The following is a 22581-nucleotide window of genomic DNA, read 5'->3' as shown; positions in this document are numbered from 1 at the left end:
GTTAGACGTTCATGTTTTTCCCCATCTAATGAAAGTTAGGCTATTAAACATGTTGCATTCTATACGGCCTGATTATGTCATTATTTAAGCTACATAGCCTGATAAGAAGCGCTAATAAGTATATTTGACTAAACCAACCAAACAGTTGAGGGTTTTTGCCTACCAGCAAAAAGCATCCTCCAACTGCAATCTTTGGTTATTTCTTTATTAATTTAGCTATACTTTAATAGTATTCTTTCGTGGGTCAAAAATCGTGATACAAACCGAATCGTGAGTTTGTGTATCGTTACAGCCCTAGAAAAGACTGAATAGGTGTGCGTTATTGAATGTGTTCGGCCGGTCTGGTCCAAAATGCCCGGGCAGATTATTTTTGTCCCAGTCCGCCCCTGCTGTCATTACCTATAGTGACGCCTCTGGCTGTCAATATTATGCTCACAATTTAGTTTTTTGCCAATCCCGCACTTCCGCAATCAATTATTGTAAAGTTTATGATTGTAAATGCATTTGGCCTTCTGCATTCTTGTCTGTACTTGTGTTCTTGGGTCTTTGTGATACTTCATCTTTTGCGGACCAAGTACCGTCCCAATGCACAAGTTAGCATTTTGCAATGAACGGTCAAAAGTAATCTTGACACGCCCATTTTACCCAGGGTGCACCAGTTGGTATCTTGTAGGAACTTGGCAGCACAGATTTAATTTTAAGCGGCATGTTCTTTTACAATTATCGTATGCATTCCAATTGATTTAGGCATGTCTGACATGTCATGACATTCAGAACATGTCAGGAATCAATCTGCTGGTCTCATGACGTCAGGCAGTAAGGAACAGAGGAGTTTGTCCATGTCACAGCAGCCTCTGCTCGAACTGTGGGAGAGAGAGCACAGGTTACAGAGCACACAACAGCATTTGTATTTTGCTATTCGCAGCATGTGACAAATACCAGAGCTAGTATGTAAATATAAGAATATGTATACATCCCATAGAATTTCACAGTCTCCTTTAACAGATCCTCTCAATGGCTCAACAAGGAGCTCCATTCACTTAAAGTGGAGGCTGCCGTCTGGAGCGTCAAAGTAAGAGAAGTGGTCTGACGATACATACAGAGATGTTTCAGCAGCACCAACAGGTCTTTAACATACACCCGACACACTAAGCTGGCAGATCCGACGGGCACCCAGGTCAAGCCTCAAGACCTTTGTGAAAAAACAGTGGAAATGCTTTAAGTCGCATGTGTTACCGCATTTTCTTGACAGCCCCGATATATATATATGTATATATATGTGTATATATGTATATATATATATATATATATATATGTGTATATATGTATATATATATATATATATATATATATATATATATATATATAAATTAAACTCTATCTCTTGCTTCAATAATGGAGCACTTAAAGCAGTTTGCTTATTTTATTAATTGTATTTACTCTCATTCTATCTTCTTGGTTGACAACAATTACTGTTTGTCGCTTTGGTCAAATGCGCCGACACACACACACACACACACACACACACACACACACACACACACACACACAATGTGCATGTGCCAAGCAGTGTGTTGGCAGTGTTGTGTGTAATAGTTGCGCTGCCACCAGTTAGGGTGTTAGGTGACATTGATGTAATGAATGGTTTGCTGGCTTGATGCTGCATCAAATACATTTCTAATGTGATGCATGCCGTGTGTTCCGCTGCTGCCCGTGCATGCTTCAAATTACTTCTCTGATATGCTGTTTGCCTCGATAGTGAACGCATAGGGGAAGCTGCTCTGCATGCAACAGTGTGTCTATAAAGTTCATAGGGTTTCTACTGTTGTCCTTTGATTTAGGCCAATACTGAATACAAAACTAATCACCATCACTGCTAAGTAACAAACAATGACTTCCAGAAACTATTAACTCAACTAAAACAATCACTGCTAACTGCAAAATGTCTTGTTGTTGCAGATTTACTATCAAGAGTGGAAAGGTGTCATATAGGTATGTATAAACATCGAAATAAGCCATGGTTTGAGGTTTCAACTAAACTCCCCGTGATTGGTTGAGGAGGTGCTGTCAGACATTTCAGAGTTTGATTGATTCCCCTTTCACAGGGACGAGTCTCACAGAAGACATAGCAAGCATGTCTTTGACAGGTGTGAAGAGGAGGACAGTTCTGATTCTGGTAAGAGTCGTGGTTCTTCTGGTTCTTCACTCACGCTACATACCTCCAGGCTTCTCCAAACCTCCCTCTGACCCTCCCTTCTTGTTTTGTCCTTTTTCCAGATGCCAGTGCTGAGATTGATGAAGATGATGAAGAGGATGAAGGTGAGCAGTGTCACTCTTCCATTGAGCTTTGAGTCTCAATGACGAGGTGATCTGACAACAGAAGTATATCACTGGGGGTTAAAGAAATATATCCTGGTTCACTGAACCAGGAATGCTGCCTGCCAGTGTATCATGAGGCCAACTGTTATTGGAGGGCTTAATGTCCACATTACTCTTACACTGGACAACATGCTGTCAGTTTTGTTGCTGACAATAATCATCTATCCTGACAGAGGAGATGCACTTCAAGTCACGTTGTGAAAAATGTAAAGCAGCTCAGCAGGTGAATTTCAACCAAATATATTCCTTTACGTTAAATGTACATTGCATAAATTCAGTATTGCTCTTTATTGTTGTTTGCTTCTGCTTTTTTACAGAGTCCTGAGTATGAGAAGGTTACACCAACGAAGATTTCTGAGTGGAGCTTTGAGTGGGTGACATTCAGTCCTGACACCAGTCCCATGGGGTTATCAGAATAATACAACACAAACAGATTCTCTTGTAATGTGTGTGTGTGTGTGTGTGTGTGTGTGTGTGTGTGTGTGTGTGTGTGTGTGTGTGTGTGTGTGTGTGTGTGTGTGTGTGTGTGTGTGTGTGTGTGTGTGTGTGTGTGTGTGTGTTAGGGTACAGCTGGAAGGCGAGGGGACCTATGAGTGTTCGGCTACAGGTCTGGTGTTTGAAGTGTCGGAGCAGGCTCTGGTCCGCTACTCGGTCCTGTCCTGGTCGGAATTCTCTGAGTTCCTCAAAGACTCCTGGAGACCTGCTGGATCGATTTATGATGTGGATGTGGTCGACAAGGATCCATCTGTCCTCAAGTTTCTCCATTTTCCACACTCTCTGTGCCTTGATGGTAAGAACACACGCTGACTGTGAAGAGTAGGGGATTCATAGGCCGAATACTCTAAGAATCTCTGTGTGCATGGCAGCTTTGGCAGTGTTTTGTTGACCAACCATTTTAGTTATTCCTTGGTTTGGGCTGACTCACTCAGCTCATATTGACTTTTTAAACTCGATTTAATATATATATTATTTCACTATTCGGTATTTTCCTAAAATATCCTAAATTTTTTAATTTTAAAGATACAAAATAGGCAAAGCAATAACACTTTCTTATATTTTATTTATTGCCAAGGAACTTGCCATGGCTCCCAGTTTAGTATTGCTCTTGTTTTCACATTTTGTAAAACCCCTGCTTATTTTTTCAATTCAATCTGGATTAGAAAATCGTTGCTGGATCCACTTGTAATATAATGTTTATTGTTTTACTTTCACATGTATTTCTCGAGACTTATGAGCGTCTATGTACATACTGGCTATCATCATTTCCCAACAGGCTCTAATAATGTTATGTAAATGTTTCCACAGGATCTGAGCATGAGCTGAGCTTCAGTGTTCTGCATGTAAAGGGCAGCAATGACAGCATTGAGTCGACGGTGGACTTCACGGCAAGCCATGTTAAATGGCGCGTGTCTTCGCTTTCTCTTGTGGGTCCCATCATTCCGAGCAGTCAGCAGGCGAAGTACCACTCGTTGGTGCTGATTTACAAGGAGCCGAACAAATACTCCAACAACCAATTCATCTTCCGTGTGTATTTGTGCTTGGACGACATCTCTGAGAAGAAGGTGATGAAGGAAAATGGACCAACCAGTATTGGAACGAGAGTCCCTGTGTGTTGATAAACAGATTCATGGAGAGACGGACAGACTAGACTAAGATGAGCTAAGCTGTGGTAGACCAAGATGGGATAAACTGGGCTCAAATGGGAGAGAGTAAAATAGGCTGGACTGGGCTAGGCTAGACTGCACTAGGCTAGATAACAATGCTAATATACTCCCTTGAGGGTCCATCTGTCATTCTGTTTCTGTGATTTGCAATCTTGAAAATAACTAACCATCACGCATATTAATACCATCGTCTCACTCTTCCTCCCTCCCGCCATCGTTGATAATTTGGTCCTGCCTCTCCTGTTCCTGTTTGAGCAGTCTATTAATAAACATGCGTGTAAATCCTGGAAGGAATGGAAGAAGATTGAGAAATCAAGCACCTGTCTGCTGGAAGTCAATAAGGAATACCGCCTCACAATCGAGCCAGAAGGGGTAATTGGTCACCCGGTATGTGTTATGCAGATATTAATCTCATTTACATGTAATTAATCCTGCAATGAAGGGTTTTGTGCAATTCAGAAAGAGAAAGTATTGTATCTATCTGTGTGTGTGTGTGTGTTTGTGGTTGTGTGTGTGTGTGTTTGTGTGTGTGTGAACAGAATCTAGCTGTCACCACAAACAAAAAAGCGGAGAAGCGCTTTTTTGAAGTAGCCTTCGGGGAGCGTCCTCCTTTCAAATTTTTTCTCAAGGACTCGCACTGTGACAAACCTTTGTGGTCTGCTACAATCGACGAAGGTAACCAATGGAAACAATTAGAATTAGTTTTTGGGGTTTGCATCATAAGACTCATGACACACAATCCTTTCTATGGCAAATCCCAGGTGATTTGAACGGCGAGGAGACACCAAATCTATTACATAGACTCAAAAAGCAGATCCTGGGGACCAACAGCAGACAGAGAGGTACACTCTATCTTTGTGGTGTTGCGTTCTTTGGTTCATTGTTGGTGTTTCAACCGGATAGTAGGATTGTTGAGCATGTTGAATCAGCCGACGAGCGGGGCTGCCCTGGGACCACCTCCAAAAGTAAAACATATTTTAACTTTAATGCACGGTGAAAAAACTTCAGAAAGCGCGAGGCACATCTCAGAGTTCACAAAGGATTCCACACTGGAAAGGTTCAAGCCTTCAGGTGCGCAATTCAGAAAATGGAGAGAAGAGGAGGAAAGCAAAGCTTTAATTAGTTGTGGCAGTGCAGTTTTATTTTTATTATAATTTATATCATTTATCCATTATTATAATTTATATCAAATACGAGAGGTGTAAAACAAGCGTACATGTCCGTGACGAAGAGCATGACGGGGAATTTTGTTTTCCTTCTACATTTGTGCTTATTGCTAATGATTTTTTGAGTGGGCGCGAGCAAGTGAAACGACAATGAGAGCGCATGAGACGAAGCAAGTGAATACTTCCATCACAATAGGCCTTTTTAATCACTGTTTAATCGCTTTTTAATCATAGTCTGGGGGAAACATAACGAATGATCAACCTATTTTTTGCTGATTCGAGGTTAGAATTGTGGCTTTCACAGGGCAGCGCCCCTCACTCATGATGCCGTCCACTCACCTGCATGCACTCAATCGCCCAAATAATTGTCATTTAAAAATTAAACCAGTGGTAATCAGACTATTCAGTTCGTGTCTATTACTTTTTATAACATAATTAATGGATTGTGCAGGCGGTATTATGTTCAGGTACATGAGAGAAACGCGCTCCAGCAAAGTTTAGGAATCCAAATCTCTCCTAGGGCACCAAAATAACTAGAGCCGGCCCTGTGTTGGATCAGGCCAAAACCTTCATATTAATGAAAGATACTCTTGTTGACCATTTGTCGAAGTATTGATAAGCTGAAACAATGATAAGGATTGGTTTTATTTCAGAATCCAGTTTTGAGACATATATATTCCCCTGTAATGTGAGTTCAAATGTCCTCGATAAGAGACATGAAATAAAATATGGGTATAAAACATTTTATAAATCTCTGGAGGTTAAAGTATCGTGTAAAGGTGACTTGCATTCAGTTATTCAGATCAAATTTGTCAGGTAAAACACTGCACCAAATGCCTTGTTTTGCACCAATTGTACGAGTAACCTTTATTTTCTGTTCCTGGAAGTTTCCCCAACAGAGACGAAGGGCAGTACCTCTGAAGACAAGAATGCAGATCTGGACCCAATCGTTAGTCCTTCCTCTGCCCTTTAAAGGCTGCGTCATCTTGCTGCTCCTCATTCATATCTTGTTATTCCTCTAACAATGGCCTCATGCATGTGTTTTAGCCAACCATAAACGGTTATCTGGTGGGTTGTTCTGATCGGCATAGGCTCATATTATTTGATGTGAACTATCAAGGTATCAAACGATCAGATAAGATAATGCATGCTGTGTCAGTCATATGTCATGCACCTGTTTCCTTTCTTCTATTGAATGATGTGGTCAGATATACAAAGTTAATGACCCAGACACAAGGACGCGCATGGCTCTGCTGATCACCAATGTGCGCTTTGCCAAAAAAGAGATGTATCGGCATGGTGCTGAGAAAGACGAGGAGGATATGAGCAAACTGCTGATCTCACTGGGATACAACGTGGAGAAACACAGAGACCTCAGAGGAGCGGTACGGTGGGCCTCACACATGAGATATCATCTTATCTGTGGTCCTGCGATGAGCGTCGTTGACTGATTCATGTTCTCCCACAGGAGATGGACAAGGCCGTCAAAAGGTTTTCTAAAGACCCCCTTCTGGCCGCGACAGACTCTGTCTTTGTGGTCATCATGTCCCATGGGGTGAAGGGAGCCATTTCAGGCGTCCATCACTGCGAAGGAGTCCCCGACCAGTTCCCCATTGACAATATCTTCAAACACTTGGATTCGGCTCATTGTCCACTACTAGAAGGCAAACCCAAAGTCATCATCATCCAAGCCTGCAGAGGAGGTGTGCTTGGGGTTCCTTTTTCGATTTGAACATACCATAATCATAAACCTGTTCTACCATATTACGTTTTAAATGATTCCCGAAACCTGTAGTGAATTACTGGTCTACTCCGTTCACTGTATTCTCTTCCAGATAAAGATGGCTCTGCGATAGTCACGGATGGGCCTGGGTCTGTCCCAGAGCAGGCCCCGGTAGTGCAGGTGGATGCGGCCCTCCCACCTCACCTGGCAGAAGAAGTGGATGCAGACATCGAGGAGGATGCTATTCACAGGGTGCACATAGAAAAAGACTTTGTTTCACTTCTGTCCTGCACCGCCGGTGAGTTGATTTATTTTTGTCTGTGCTGATAAAGTTTAGTCTTCATTACAGAATAGGTTGAGGATACAAAACAACTGGAACTGTTGGAATTAGGACTTGCAAATGAACACCCTTCTCTGATCAACGACTTCTAATTATATTTTCACTCTATTCTGCAGACACGTTGTCGTATAGAGATCGACAGCAAGGTTCTTATTTCATCCAACACCTTGTGGAGATCTTCAACCTCCACTCACGCAAGGACCACATCGAAAATCTCTTCAAAAGGGCAAGTCACCCAGATCGTTCTCGTTAGGCTGGTGTGCGGAGTGAGTGTCCTTCTCTCATGCGGACGTCTGGATGTTTGATGGACAGCCTCACATTCCCGTCCATCCAGATAGAGCTGACCACGACCAACAGCATGTGGTTGTTTCATCCTAGCGTGTGCTCTCCATCCCACAGGTCCTGAAGCGTTTTGAAGATGAGCCTCCTTCAGCAAGTAAAAGACAGATGCCTGTCAAAGACCGATGCACCTTAACCAAAGATTTTTATCTCTTCCCCAGACTTTAGAATCAGGCTCCACGATGACCGATGGGAAATGGTTTGAACACTTTACACTCGTAAAGTGGTTTCAGGAAAGCGAACTAATTATAATCTTGATAATCTTGAAATATAGTGGAGTATAATGCATAACACAGTAAAGATGATTTTTTGTTTTTTGATTTTTGTTTGTAAGTGGATTGTAATATTAGATATACATGGCATTATACTTAACACGATGTGTTTCGATCCATTTCATAACGGTCGTTATTAGGGATGCACCAAAATGAAAATTCTTGGCCGAAACTGAAACCGAATATACTGAAACAGTTGGCCGAAGGCCGAAACCGAATACCAAATGTGTCTTTTAATGTTTTTCATTCATTTTGCTTACATTTTTCACCATTGCATAAATCAAACAACTAAATGTCCTTTATAAACTTTTTTTGTCTTGCTTTTCTATAAAAAAAATTCAATTACAAATTTGATACAAAATATTTATTTAATACTGAACGTTTTCTAACATTCCAGAGCAGACATTATAGCAAGAATTTAAGAACAATATACCTTTGAATAAATGAGTACAGTTATTATTATTATTATTATTTATTTTTTAATAAATAAATAAAAATGTTTGGCGTATTATGTTCTGCCTTTTTACTCCTTCGACCGAAACCGAACATTATGTTTTTGGCCATTTTCGGCCGAACATGTTCGGCGGCCGAATATTCGGTGCATCCCTAGTCGTTATGTTTATTTTATAACAATTAAATGGAGAGTGATGCACAAAATCTGTGTTGTTTTTCTGAGACCAGAATAAATAAGAACAGATGATGGACACACGTCCCCATGATAATGTGCATATGATCATTACAACCTTTATAGCTAAACTATAGATAAGCTATAACATATTTTTCTATTTATTTTGAAGGGCCGTTGCACCAAATCCTGGGCCCCTATACTATTGGTACTGATGGACCCCCCTGCGCTAAATTGTTGACGGGGGGGGGGGGGTATGGAGCGATTGTTGACCGGGGGGGGGGGGTGGAGCGATTGTTGACGGGCGGGGGGGGGGGGGGGGGGGCAGACGTGGCCGATGGGTAATTTATTTTTATTTTTTTATTTTTTTCATGGGCCCCCTCTCTGCCTTGGGCCCCCCCACAACTGTCCCCGCAGTCCCCGCAGTCCGTCGGCCCTGCCTGTCGGCAAGCTTCATATCTGTGAAGGAATGTACATGTTGAACAAAACAGACCGCGACGGCTAGTCACAACCACACGCATACCAATGAACACACACAATGAACACAACAATGACCCTAAATTTCATTGGGGCAGAAACTACTGGTGTATGACCACGCCCACAATTTGTTTTTGTAATATGTATATTGTAGTGCCGAGAGACGGGAGTCGGAGGAGGAGTATCCAGAACTGAGTTTTTATCAAACCTCACTTAAACCAGCAGGTTCGAAAGCCAATGAGGACTGAACAGATACGGTCGTTCCGTCTGTCAGAGTGTCTGTGCTAAACACGTCTCCCCCACCAATAGCTCCGTGGGTGAATTCACCCATTGTCAAAGTCCTTGCGACGGGAAAGGGCGACGACCCGACCCCGGCACGTGCGGATGACAGGGGTTGAGGCGGAGGAAGCAGCAGGCCCGTCGGTGCGGTGCACCAACTTGGAGGTCCCGGGGGTCAACGAGGTCGAGGGAATCTCGACAGTAAGCGGGGGTTGCACACCGCTCGCAGATCGGGGGACATGCGGAAAGCGGGGGTGCCCTGTTGCGACGTGGGAACGGGCGCGAAAACCTTGGCAGTCTCGAGGAGGGAGGAACGTTGTCTGGCCGCCGACCAGGGAACCGAGGCGTTAGGAATAAGGTCCCCTGGCACTCGTAGGGCCTGCCCGTAGACCAGCTCCGCCGATGAGGACTGTAGATCCTCCTTAGGGGCGCACCAGAGGCCGAGCATTACCCATGGCAGCCTATCTACCCACTCGCCGTCCTTCAAGCTGGCTCATAGGGCCGCCTTCATGGAACGGTGGACACGTTCTCCATAGCCGTTAGCCTGGGGGTGATAAGCGGTAGTGCGGTGCAGCTTGACCTCCAACCCCTCAACCACCGCGTTCCAGAGTTCCGAGTTGAGCTGCGAGCCCCGGTCTGAGGAGAGGTCTGAAGGAGTCCCAAAGCGCAAGTCCCACGTGCCAATGAACGCATGCACCACGTCGGAAGCCGACTTCGAGGAGAGGGGAACCGCTTCAGGCCAGCGGGTCGTCCTTTCGACCATGGTGAAGAGGTAGGTAAACCCGTGAGAGGATGTAAGCGGTCCAACCAGGTCGATGTTGACGTGGTCTAACCTCCTCTCGGGAACAGTAAACTCTCCAAAGGGGGCCTTAATATGGCGGTGCACCTTGGACCGTTGACAGTCAACGCATGAGCTGACCCAAGCACGAACGTCCAATCTAAGCCCCTGGGTGGGAAAGGCCATGCAACGCCTCAAAAACGGGCCGGCGCCAGTTCACCAGGACCAGCGGTCGAGGTTGGCCTGTGGAGACGTCGCACCATAGTCTCACGTCTGAGCTGCTCACCGCGACCTCCTCCAGCCGCAAACCCGTATCCGAATTCCTTGAGTCCGCGCTCATATGGACGTAATCCAGGTGGTGTACTCAGAGATGTACGAAAGATGGCGCTGCTGGCGGGCTGACCATGGTTCTGCCACCTTGGACATGCTAAATGTTAGTGGCTTGTGGTCCACGAAAGCCGCAAACTCTCGGCCTTCCAGGAGGAACCGGAAGTGGCGGATCGCCAGCCAGATTTCAAGGAGTTCCCTGTCGAACGCGCTTTATTTGCGCTCCCTTGGGGTCAACTGGCGACTCAAAAAGGCGAGCGGCTGCCAGGCACCATCGACCCATCGCTCGTGCACCGCGCCGACCGTGTAGTCAGACGCGTTGGGGGTGATGGCGATGGGGGCATTATGCAACGGATGGGCCAACATGGCGGCTTGGCCCAGGGCGGTCTTCGTGGACTCGAACGCATTCTCCCTCTCCGCCGTCCAGTCGACAGCCTGGCCGGGGGACTTGTCCTTGAGGGCCTCATACAGCGGGCGCATGACTTGAGCTGCCTGGCGAATGAAACGGTGGTAAAATGTCACCATCCCTAGGAATTCCCGGTGCGCCCGAGCTGTGTGCGGGCGGGGGAAAGCAGAAATTGCCTCTACTTTCGACGAGAGAGGGGCAGCCCCATCTTTGTTGATGAGATGCCCCAGGAAGTGGATGGAGGACAACCCGAACAGGCACTTCGCCGGGTTGATGATCAGTCTGTGTTGGTCGAGCCTCATGAAGAGGTCGCGTAGGTGTCTCTAATGCTCCTTTTCGGAGGAGCTGGTGACCAGGATGTCATCCAAATACACTGAAACGAAGGGCATCTCCCTGAGCGCCGAGTTCATTAGTCGCTGGAAGGTCTGAGCAGTGTTTTTGAGTCCGAACAGCATATGTAGGAATTCAAATAACCCGAAAGGTGTCACTACTGCCATCTGGGCAATGTCCGAGGGATGCACTGGCACCTGGTGGTTACCGCGCTCCATGTCCCCCTTCGAGAAGACCCGCTTGCCTGCCAGGTGTGCTGACAAGTCCTGGATGTGCGGGATTGGGTAGTGGTCGGGTGTGGTAGAGTCGTTCAGGCGGCGGTAATCTCCACAGGGTCGCCACCCGCCGTCTGGCTTGGGAACGATGCTGAGGGGTGAGGCCCAGGGGCTATGTCGTCGGGCTCTAGTATAGACGGGTGGGCCCTTAGTGCCTATTTGATGCTCTACTTGCCGTGACCACGGAAAAGGTAGGTTGGGTTAAACCGGGAAACTCCCTGAGAAGGCGTTGATATTCGTCCCCCTCTGAGAGGGAGCTGGAGAGCCCGCTGTATGCTGCTTCACTGCGGGCACATGCAAACAAGGAAAACGTCTGTGCGTCCACCAGGCGGTTGTTTTTGACGCCCACCAGCAGATTGTGCGCCCAAAGGAAATCCGCGCCGAGGAGGGAAAAGGAGATGTCGGCCGTGACAAAATCCCACTTGAATCGCTGGCCACCAAAGCAACAGGTCCGCAGTCTTTGTGCCATACGTGCGAATGGGGGTGTCGTTAGCGGACTTCAACTGCGGACCGTGGCCGCCAGGCGCGGGTCCTCCACCGTAGCCGCCAGGACGCTCCTCTGAGCGCCGGTGTCGCAAAGAAACTCGCGGCCGGAGAGCGTGTCCCTGATGAACAATAGCCGGGTTGATGTGCCTGCACTCACGGCCACTAATGAGCGCAAGCCTTGGCGTTTCCCGTCGGTTTGAAGTTGCACGGGGACCGGCACCTCTTTGCTTTAGTGCGTGAAAATAGCACATACCTGTGCTGGCACGGCCTTCGGCGGCAACCAGGGTTCTGTTAGCTAGCCTGTCATTATCCGAGGGGTTGGCACTGCTTGTTGGGGCAGGAAAAACCGTTCGGCTTCTTCTGCCAACGCGTGTGGCTCGGTAATCCTCGTGCCCGCGAGCGCCGTCTGGACCTGTGGTGGCATGTGTTGGAGGAACAGCTCCATGATGGGGACGTTAGGCTCCTCCGTACCCAGCAGGTTGAGCATCATCTCAATATGCTCGGAGGGTAAGCTGTCCCTGAGGCCTCGAATAGCCCGCAACAGTGACAGTGACAGCTCAAAAGTCTTAGACAGGAAGGCATTGAGGTCTCTGTATTTCCCCTGACTCGGGGGATTTGCTATGAAACTCGTTGCCCGGGTCGCAGTGGATCTCCCCAGCGCCGACCCGACGTGGTAATAGCGCGCGGTGTCGTCTGTGACGTCACGAATAGCAAATTGCACCTCCGTCTGCGCCAACCACGCCGTCTGTGAAAACTCCCAGAACTCCGGCAACGTGATAAAAGCGTTATTTGCCATGTTCATTTTGGTCCCTGAAACTTAAGCGAGACCTACGTCGGGGTCACCAGTGTAGTGCTGCAAGACGGGAGTCGAAGACGGAGTACTGAGAACTGAGTTTTTATTAAAGGAGACATATTATGGTGTTTTCCCAACAAGTAAACATAGTATTTGAGTTCCAGAAAACATGTTTTTGAAGCTGTTTGCTGGAAATAGCTTTTAGGAAAAAAAAAAATCGTCTATCGCTATACCCCTCTGTTTCAGTCCCTTCAGAATGCGCTGTTTCTGGTGTCTGTAGCGTTGATGCAAATGAGCTGCTGCCCATTGACCAATGAGCTGTCAGACTGAACCACAGCATGGAGGCAAAGGGATTGTTGCCGTTTGCTGACTCCTGGAGCTCTATATCTATATTATATTATATAATATAACATAATAATAATATTATATACGGGTATTTTTATAATCGATCTAATATCACAGCCAAAAGCTATGTGCGCCTCAGATGATATTATGAATAATAAAGACTGTCCCTGACGTCTCTGGTACTTCCACAAGTAAAGACCGGCCATGGTTGAGAAGAATTGGGGGGAAGGAACTTTGGCATTGACTCTCTGAAGTCCATGAACCTCGACATGGAGAAGAAAAGGATTGAACTGCCTCCGAGCTCCCCGCGCCGGAGCTGCCGGCCGCCGTCAAAGCCGTCCGGCCGCAGTCCGGCAGCTCGGGCGGTGTACTCTGGGAGCTGAACTGGCGCCGAAGCTAGGTGGCAGCTCCAGCGGACTAGCAGCTCCAGCGGACGAGCAGCTCTGGCTGGGGTAGCTCGGCGGCAGTCCGGCAGCTCAGCTCTGGGAATACAATCCCTTTCTACTCCATATGTCTCCTCCTCCCGACTTCCCTTCGGCGGCAGCTCCGGCGGGATGAGCTCGGCGCCAGAGAAAGGGATTGCACTCCCGGAGCGTAGCTGCAGGGCTAGCACCGAGTTCCCCCCGCCGGAGCTGCTCGTCCGCTGCTCTGAATGGAGGGGAGTGGGCAAGTGGGAGATAATATGCAAATGTGCCCCCTTCCTACGTAGGAGGGGGCGCCGAAACTGTCTCGCTTGTTTGGTAGCTGGAGGCGGGCTGCTTCCAGAAATGCATATCTCACTCAAAAAATCAACAGACTTATTTCAAAGTTTGTATGCGTGTGGGAGCACCATCTACCCACAACAACACCCCAAATCCAAGGAAAAGGGCTGTTTTCATAATACATATCCTAACCCATGGTTTCTCAACGGGGGTGGTACCGCCCCCTGGGGGGCGTTCGCACAACCTAGGGGGGCGCTGGGAACGTGATTCCATTTTTTGGGGGGGGATTTTAAACTTTCATTGTTATTTTTTTTGGGTGAAAAAAATAGGCTACCTGAAATAAATAGCCTACTTTCATTTATTGGTTTCCAACCCCTCTACCGTCTCAGCTACTTTTTACTGTCTATGCGCAGTGGAACAGTGATAATACAGCGCGGTTCGGTCCTGCACACGCCCGGACTCCCGTTACATCAGCTATCGTCATCATCTCTATAGTAACGCTGATAAACATAACCCAAGTTTGCGGGTTAACAGTTCAATAACCAACACAACACAATCAAACATGGCCGATAGCAAGAAAAAAATATCAAATTTTGTTGTCCCAGAGGATCAGGGTAAGGTCAGGGGGGCGTTTGCTCAAAAAAGGTTGAGAACCACTGCCCTAACCCTTTAAACACCACTTTAACCAGCACCAGTTCGAAAGGTGGACGGACATACAGCTCAGGCTGCCAGACAGCACTGCAAGGAACTTTTATAAACGCCATATTGTTATCCCGCAGTAGTCAGCCCGACAGCCCCGAAACGTTAACGGCCCAGCGGGAACTCTCCCAACTCTCCCGATTACCACTCCGCCACCGTGTGTGTGTGTGTGTGTGTGTGTGTGTGTGCGCGTGTAGGCGTTATTGATAGCCTGGTAATGTGTATAGGCCTACGTATGGTAGGAATATTCAGACTGGTTTAAATAATAGTGTTTCCCATCTTTTCTGAGCAAGAGTTTTGTTAGAAAGTTCAGTGATTGAAACAAATAAAAGCCTGGGCTATTGAAGTTTTACGGTAGGCCTACCACTGTCATGCACCTACCCGATGTCAAGTGAACTGGGTTGAATTCACTACGGGTCTCTCTTTTTATATACATCTTGCCAAACATATTTTATTACTGTGCTTTTCAACACTCTCTAAATGGCTAGCAGCACGAAATCAAGGTATGTTTAGAATAGAAAAAAATGTGTGATTAATCACGAGTTAAATGTGACATTAATAAATATTTTAATCGCTTGACAGCACTAATCGTGATACATTAAACGTGCATTTATAGCCAGGCCGAATGGGAGTTGATACACCTGGACTCATGGAGTTCAATAATGCAGGCTGATGGTAGCTTGATGGATGTGTTTACTCTGAGCTAGCTTTGGCAGACCCTGTCCAAGTAACACAAACCAAGCGCTGTGGCTGTGCTGAACGCAAGATCAGCCCGATAGTTGGCTGACCAATGTGGTTGGAGGGTTAAATGAGGATGAGGACATCGTTTAATGAATGGTTGTCTGGCTTGATGCTGCATCTAATACATTTATAATGTGACGCATAGGGGAAGTTGGCTCTTACTGTGTGTGTGTGTGTGTGTGTCGACGGACTGCGGGGGAAAGTGAGGCAGTCCTGGGGGGCCCCAAGGCAGAGGGGGGGCCCACGGCAATATATATATATATTTTTATTATTGTTATTTTTTTATATTTTCCTTGAATTATCCACCAGCCCATAGTGTTAGGAGTCGCACACGGCCACGTCCCCCCCGTCAACAATTGTTCTCTACCCCCCCCCCCCCCTGTCAACAATTCAGCGCAGGGGGGGGGGGGGGGGGGGCCATCAGTACCTCTTGTATACAGGGCCCAGGATTTGGTGCAACGGCCCTGTGTGTGTGTGTGTGTGTGTACACAGTTCATTGGGTTGCTACTGTCCTTTCATTCAGGCCAGTGCTGAATACAAAACCAGTCACCAATCACTGCTAAGTCACAAACATTATATATAAACCATGAATTGTAGCTTTAAGTTTCAACTAAACTTATGAAGGTATTATTGTAGCAAAAATCTTTGGCACCTGTAACTGCAGATTTTGAATGCGTACACTAGTCACAGTAAATTTGAAGTCGTAGGCCTATATATTTATTTTGCATGTTCTTAAGTCACAAATGTGTAACAGTAGCCTACATTTGAAGTCGTAAATATTTTTTCTACCATTGTAAACACAAAATAGGGTCTACGAGTATGCAAGTCTGTGTTACAGGTGCACAAATCCTTTTGCTACAATCATTGCAGCGCAAAATACATTCGCACACGGCACACCCGTGTTTCATAATCTGAGAGCATGACCAAAATGTGTGCATTCGTAAACCCAAATTTTGAACTATTGCATCAGAAGTTGCACATCTGTGAAAAATTTCCTCACAAATAAAATGATATCGAACGCTATCTATGTTGCTTCAGCATTTTAATGAGCGAGCACAAGTCCATCGTTATAACTGCTCGAATCTGCTCCTGCAAGTCTCAGCTGTTTTGCAACAAGTCTAGGTGGCAAATGTTTAGCAAAAGTGATTTGTATCCGTATGACGCCCCGTGCCCACTACCTCCGTCAGTTGTCCGTTGCCCATTGACTTTGAATGGGGACGGTCGCGCAATGCATTGTGGATCCGTCCGTTGACTTGGAGCGTTCGCCACCGTCAAAAAGTTGAAAAATGTTCAACTTTTTCGGCAGCGACGGATCCGTCATCCAATCAGATCGCGTATGCAAATTTAAGCACTGTGACGCGACTCGGGCTCTGACGATACTGGAAAGCGGGAAAGCGGGTCATCTTGCCTCGCAACAAGCAGGAAGAAGCGGGAAGAACCCGGCGAAGCGATTTGATTGGCTGACGGTTGCCTCTGCAAAGACTACTCCCCCATCCGTCAGCCACGCCTTCCCACGTCCGTTGACTGACGGTGCAGTGGGCACGAGGCGTGAGGCAGAGCGTCCGTGAGCGGGACAAAATTGCAGCATTAACCAATGAAAGTCGCCGGCAGGGGGTGCATTTATCAAACTACACTGGGACCATCCAAGCAAACTCTACTTTCTGGAGTCTTGAAAGTAGACAAGAGGGCATCCTACACGACGTTGGGTAACTTACATTATGTCAAATTAAATTACTTAGTTCAACTGAATTCCCCCCAAATTAGCTATTGCATTAACATGCCCCAAGAGTCCTTCAATGTATTTGAATGGTCTGCTTGGATGGTCCAAGTGTAGTTTGAAAAATGCACCCCCTGCTGGCGACTTTCGTTGTAATCAGTAATCAGTTTTATAAAATAAGAGCGGTGAAAGTCGTCATTGCTCTTATTTTATCCCAACAAATATATAATAACATTATTATTATTATAATAATAATAATAATAATAATAATAATTATAAATATGCGCTTTCACCAGCACAAATGATCTGTCCCTAAAAGTTCAAATCCAACATCCCCCCTGGCTTATTTTACAACTCAACCACTGATAATAGCCAATCAGAAAATAGCACTTCTGAATCTGGGTTAGATTTAACGCAACAACCAATGAAAAAGCATAGTTATTCTTGAATCGTTCACGTGATTCTTCTGAATGTTTCGTTGTAAACACAACGGAAACCACGGGAGCTGGAAACATCAGCACAAAGTAAAAAGTCATCCCCTGTTTTGATGTTACAACAAATTCACAACTTGTTTGACACAAACAAGGACAACTTGATTGCTGTTAGAGAATGTTGCCAACATAATTAGCATCAGTCTTTCAATACTGAGCGTCTGTAGCCGAAATTTAGCAGCTAGACTGTTTTACAGCCTGCTCTCTCTCTCACACACACACACACACACACACACACACACACACACACACACACACACACACACACACACACACACACACACACACACACACACACACAGGGCTGTTGCACCAAATCCTGGGCCCCTATACAATAGGTACTGATGGACCCCCCTGCACTGGATTGTTGAGGGGGGGGGGGGGGGGGGGGGGGGGTAATGTGCACTTTTGGCTGACATTGTCCAGGATAGCGAGCAGTTTGTTGGATGTTCTCCGCTCTGCCACTGTCACCAGAGTCCACTTCCTCCCGACCAGAGCCGGCCTGCCTGATCAGCTGGTCCAGCCTCGATGAGTGCTATAGATGTGCTGCCCGCCAAGCACACACCATGTGAAAGAACCAGGGTTCGAGTTATCATTCCATCTCTGTGGGGGTCTCAAAAAGACAAAAGAAAAACTATAGATGCTCCTGTAAATAGGCCTATGTAAGGGATAGCCTAATGTATAACGCTGGTGATCACGGCTGTGTGTGCATATGACCGCTGTCAAGTAAAGTGGACTTTTTGCCTCTGATTCACGTCTTTCGTATCCAGTGACGGACTGGGAGCAAAAAAAGGCCCTGGCATTTGCACGCAGCGGCCCACGGGGCGCGCGCGTACCTGCGCGCGCAACTCGAAGATACAACTTTTCACGGTAGCGGTAAATCGCATCATGGAACCCCATTGCACGGTTCTCAGCTGAGTCAGTCAGACTCAGTGGAGTTAGTGCTACCGGAAACTCGACTGAACGAACGAACGATTCGCGAACGACTCCTCGTGGCGAACTCAATCACGCGAACTGGGTCACGGAAACTAATCATTAAATCCACCAGAGTCCATCTTCTTCTGAAAACCCATGAGTCCGTGACTGGTTTTATATCTCTGATGGCGCTTTTCCCATAATTCCCTGGGATAGGACCCCATATTTAAACAAACTCTTAATACAAAAAGGGGAAGTAGTAGCAATGACACAATATCTCTTTTTAACAGTACAACTTAAATCCTTTTTAACCAAAGAATAAATCCATGAATTCAACAAATAATAAAATCATGAATTAAACAAATACTGTTAATACATATTTATAATCTCTGTAATGTCCAGACTGTCTCTGAGACAGTTACAGGCTTCTTTATCCTATCATCTCCTGAGATCCAACCATTAATTATTGTCGTTTGGGGATATTCATTTAGACTGGCATATCCAAAGCCGATCTCCGACTAAAAAACAGTTCTATGGCTGTTATAACAAAAATAATGCGTGAGTCAGATTTGCTGAACAAGTATGGCCTGTATGGCATTAGAGCAATAAACAAGCCATTACTTTTTCAGGAGTGGCAGTAATCCAGTTCAAACCCCGCTTAGAAAGTTTTGAAGAGTCTGTGTTGAGACTTGAAAAATGCATTCTACATTTGAAGTCCATGCAACTTCCATCCAACGTTTCAACAATTCACTTCCTACTCACTCCTAATTATAGTGGAAAATATTGTAGGCTATAATATAATTATATTTGATATAAAATGTAGGTGTGCTTGAGCAGCCCAAAAAATGTTCTGAAATCGCCACTGCCTGTTGTCAACATCTTAATCAGTGTTGAAATGAGATTCATAACTGCCAGGTAGGCGGAGAGGCTGAGTGGGTTAGGCTACATTGTGTGTCCACAATCTTAATATAAACCTGTTGGTCGGTATCAGGTGTGCATACACGAAGGCTACGTGGACCCACAGCTATGGCAGGTAAGCCATGATTGTCATAAAACTACCTTTTTTCAAAGTTTTCGAAGTAATGCAAATGATAACTGTCGCCAAAGTTTTTGGGCCTTCTAAAGTGGTTGGTCTATACTGTAGTATTGAAATGGAAAATTACTAAATATACACTCAGTTCAGAATCACTGTCCTTGTGTTCTGTAGACTTCTGATGTGACTTCACTCCTGTATTCTACGTTCATCCCCTCACCTCATCGCATGAATTAACTATGTCAACTCTGTTTTGGGACTTTTCAGATTGCATAACGCTTAACGCAGTGTTGTTCATATTAACATGTTGCTGCTTGTGTTGGCTTTATTAATAAAACTATCAGTAGGAAGCCTGTTTCTGGTAGAACTACATTTACAATGTTTTACCTTTGGACAAAAGTAATGGGCCTACGATACGAAATAGTGTTATTTTATACTGCTACGTGTTGTCAAAATATTTACCAGGAATGAAATTCGATCTATATGTGGCAGGTTGAGTGTTGCTCCTCCTCCACTCAGGTGATTTCTGGTGGGCAGATTGCAGAGTGGTTTCACCTGTATAAGTGCTGCGCCTTCTCTGGCGCGCACACTGCTGCCTGGCACTCGTGGCGAAGACTCGGTGTGGCGTCTGTTAGTTGTTGGTTTGTTGTCGGTTGGTGTGGCGTGCTTCAGTCACTTGAAGGTGAGTAGGCATGACGCTACTTTCGTGCAACTTTATGATGACAAGCAGGTGCCCAGTGATCGCGAGTGTTTTTGTAACTTTCCAGCGTTGTTGGCCGTGTTGTTCGGGGGCGGCATTGTGAAGAGTGAGGGGAGTGTGGCATCCGCTCTGTACTGTTGCCGCAGCCGGTCATCAGTTTCGGGGGCGTAAAGCTCTCTTCGTTCGGGTAAGCGTGCTCTTTTGTTAACCTGCTGGTTGTGTTAGCTTTGTGCTTAGCCGTCTGCTCTCTGTCCTGCTGTAGCTGTTGGAGCCGCAGCGGTGCTTTTGCTTTTCTTCCTCCTCCTGTGCTCTGGTGAAGCTGCCCTGCACGGCTCTGTGACGTAGCCTACACCTGGCGATCCCAAACGTAAACCATCCACGGCCTCCGGTCCTGGGGCGGCCGCTCTGTCTTCGCCATCCGCTCCGTCTTCTCCATCCACTCCGTCGTCTTCATCATCTTCGGCTGCTCCGGCACCGTTGCCTTTTTCCACACAGTCCGATGTGGCGGTTGCATTCCCACGCAGCGCTAAGATTTCAGTCCCACCACAACTCTTATCGGTTTGGTTAATTGTCTGCTTTTCCTTTCATCTTTTTGTGTTTGTGTTCTTTAGTTTATTTGTTTGGGTTAAATCCTATACATACATATATTTTTGTGTTGCGTTTTGTTGACCCATTTGGGGTTAAGCATATCAATATTTTCTTATTATTTCTACTTTGGGGTTTTGACTTGACACTTCAGTGGTTGTTGAGATCCCTGAGCTCTTTTAATTCTGCTTACCGTAAATAAATAAAATTATATCTTTTGTAAGTCCGTCTCTCGTCCTTTATACAAAACGTGCAACGAATCTGTGTGACCTCTGGTTGGCCAAAGTACAGGGCCAAGGTTGTATTTCCTGGGGTGCAATTCCCCAGGTGGCGTTGTCGAGCAACTTTCCCCCCCCCTTCTCTCCATTTCGCCACAAGTTGGCGTTGTCGGCAGGATGCACTGTTAGAGGACAGAGACGTGACTTTCATTTGTGTTATTAGTTTGAGTTTTTTTTTTTTTTCTTTCCCTTTTTGCTTTTGTTGGATTAAGTGGTGGTGTGTTGAGGCAGTGGTGAAGACGGAGCGGCAGCATATCTTTTGTTTGTTTCTTTCCTTTTTGCCAGTTGGTAAAATCAGGTCTCCATTTTGAGTTGGTGAGTGTGGTTTCTGCGGTTGCTATGGAGGAGGAACTGCAGCAGCTCAGAGAGCTAGTGGCACAGCTTAGAGCAGATAACGAGCAGCTGTCTCGAGCAAGAGATGCTTCCCAGGCCGGTCCCAGTAGGGCTGACCCCGCTCCTGTTGCTCCAGCTGCTGGTGCCAGCTCCAGGGTCACTGAACGGCTGGTTGTCATACCTAGAGATCGTAGATGTCCCATGTTCAATGGCAGAACAGGTGTAGGCATAGCTGAGTGGAAAGAGGAGCTACAGGTGTGTATGCGTGCCCGCCACCTGTCTGTTCGTGATCAGGCTTTCTTCATCTTTGACCACCTAGAAGGGGAGGCCAGAGAAGAGATAAAGTATCGCCCCCGTGTGGAGAGGGAGGATCCTGACGAGGTTTTGACCATCTTGACTGAGCTTTATGGCTGTGTACATTCATATGTGACCCTGCAGCAATCTTTCTTCTCCAGGAAGCAGCAGGACGGGGAGACATTGTTAGAGTTTTCCTTGGCTCTGATGGCCCTGATGGAGCGTGTCAAGCAGTCAGCACCTGATGCTCTGCCTAATGCAGAAATCCTTCTTCGCGACCAGTTCGTGGAGCATGTGCTTGATGGTGCCCTTCGCAGGGAATTGAAGCAGTTCATTCGTCGTGACCCCACTGCTTCTCTGCTTGACACACGTGGAGAGGCCATTAGATGGGAGAGGGAGGGCTCTCCAAGGGGTGTTAGGGAACGTAGCCACTCTCTTCCTTTGGCCCACGGTTTACAGTATGGAGTGCAGGGTAGTTCTCGCCCCGCCCCTCTTGTCTCACCCCATGACTCAGAGTTGAGCGAAGTGAAGGCTCTCTTCTTCTTCTTCTTCTTTCGTGTAACATCAGAGGTCCAACTCAGTGTCTTGTAGCCATGCCCTTGTCTCTGGTCCCACGTCAAAAAGGCCGGCTTCCGAGGGTGGTCTGTGTAGGGGGCAGGTGGTCATAATATGTTCGACAGTCTGTTCAGGGGCACCACACTCGCATGCAGCGCTATCTGCCAGGCCCCACATCTTCATTGATGATTTTAACCGACCGACCCCAGTACGTAGACGGTTCAGCAGAGTCCATTGCCGGCGTGGAAGATCGTCTCCTGTGGCTCCATCTCCTGGATCCAAGATGTAGTGGTGGATTTGGGTTGGCCCAGCCCTCTCCCACTCCTGTTTCCAAGCTGCCGCCAGCCATCCATCTTTGGACAGGTCCTCAGTGGTGGAACGGAGCAACTCTTGTGCCGCCTTGTTGAAAGAGTGGCGGGACTTGAGTCTGCTCAGAGGAGCTGCTGTCTCTGTGGTGTTATGGAGGATGTGCCAATCATGCTTCCGTGCTTTCCTTGCCAGGGCGAGAGTGGCAGCCTCTCGTCGTAGGCCAGCC

The 22581-nt window shown here is 46.6% G+C and overlaps 2 protein-coding genes and 1 long non-coding RNA gene across 3 annotated transcripts in view; all 3 read left to right on the top strand.

The window, feature by feature from the left end:
• Window positions 1-22581, top strand: part of LOC132473960 (uncharacterized) — a 206532-nt gene that overhangs the window by 4921 nt on the left and 179030 nt on the right. The window lies entirely within an intron of this gene.
• LOC132473965 (caspase a-like) lies at window positions 6230-7897 on the top strand. Its single transcript, XM_060074370.1, has 4 exons — window positions 6230-6594; window positions 6678-6912; window positions 7045-7230; window positions 7389-7897. Exons 1-4 carry the CDS (start codon window positions 6454-6456, stop codon window positions 7523-7525), a joined length of 699 nt encoding a protein of 232 aa, XP_059930353.1. The 5' UTR covers window positions 6230-6453; the 3' UTR covers window positions 7526-7897.
• On the top strand, window positions 19780-20640 carry LOC132474748 (uncharacterized). Its single transcript, XR_009529718.1, has 2 exons — window positions 19780-20188; window positions 20264-20640. It is a non-coding gene; the product is annotated as an uncharacterized LOC132474748 (long non-coding RNA).

This window comes from Gadus macrocephalus, chromosome 16, assembly GCF_031168955.1.
Source record: "Gadus macrocephalus chromosome 16, ASM3116895v1".
Taxonomy (NCBI): Eukaryota; Metazoa; Chordata; class Actinopteri; order Gadiformes; family Gadidae; genus Gadus; species Gadus macrocephalus.
Note: the sequence above shows the minus strand (reverse complement) of the source record. Positions and strands in the feature narration are given on the sequence as shown.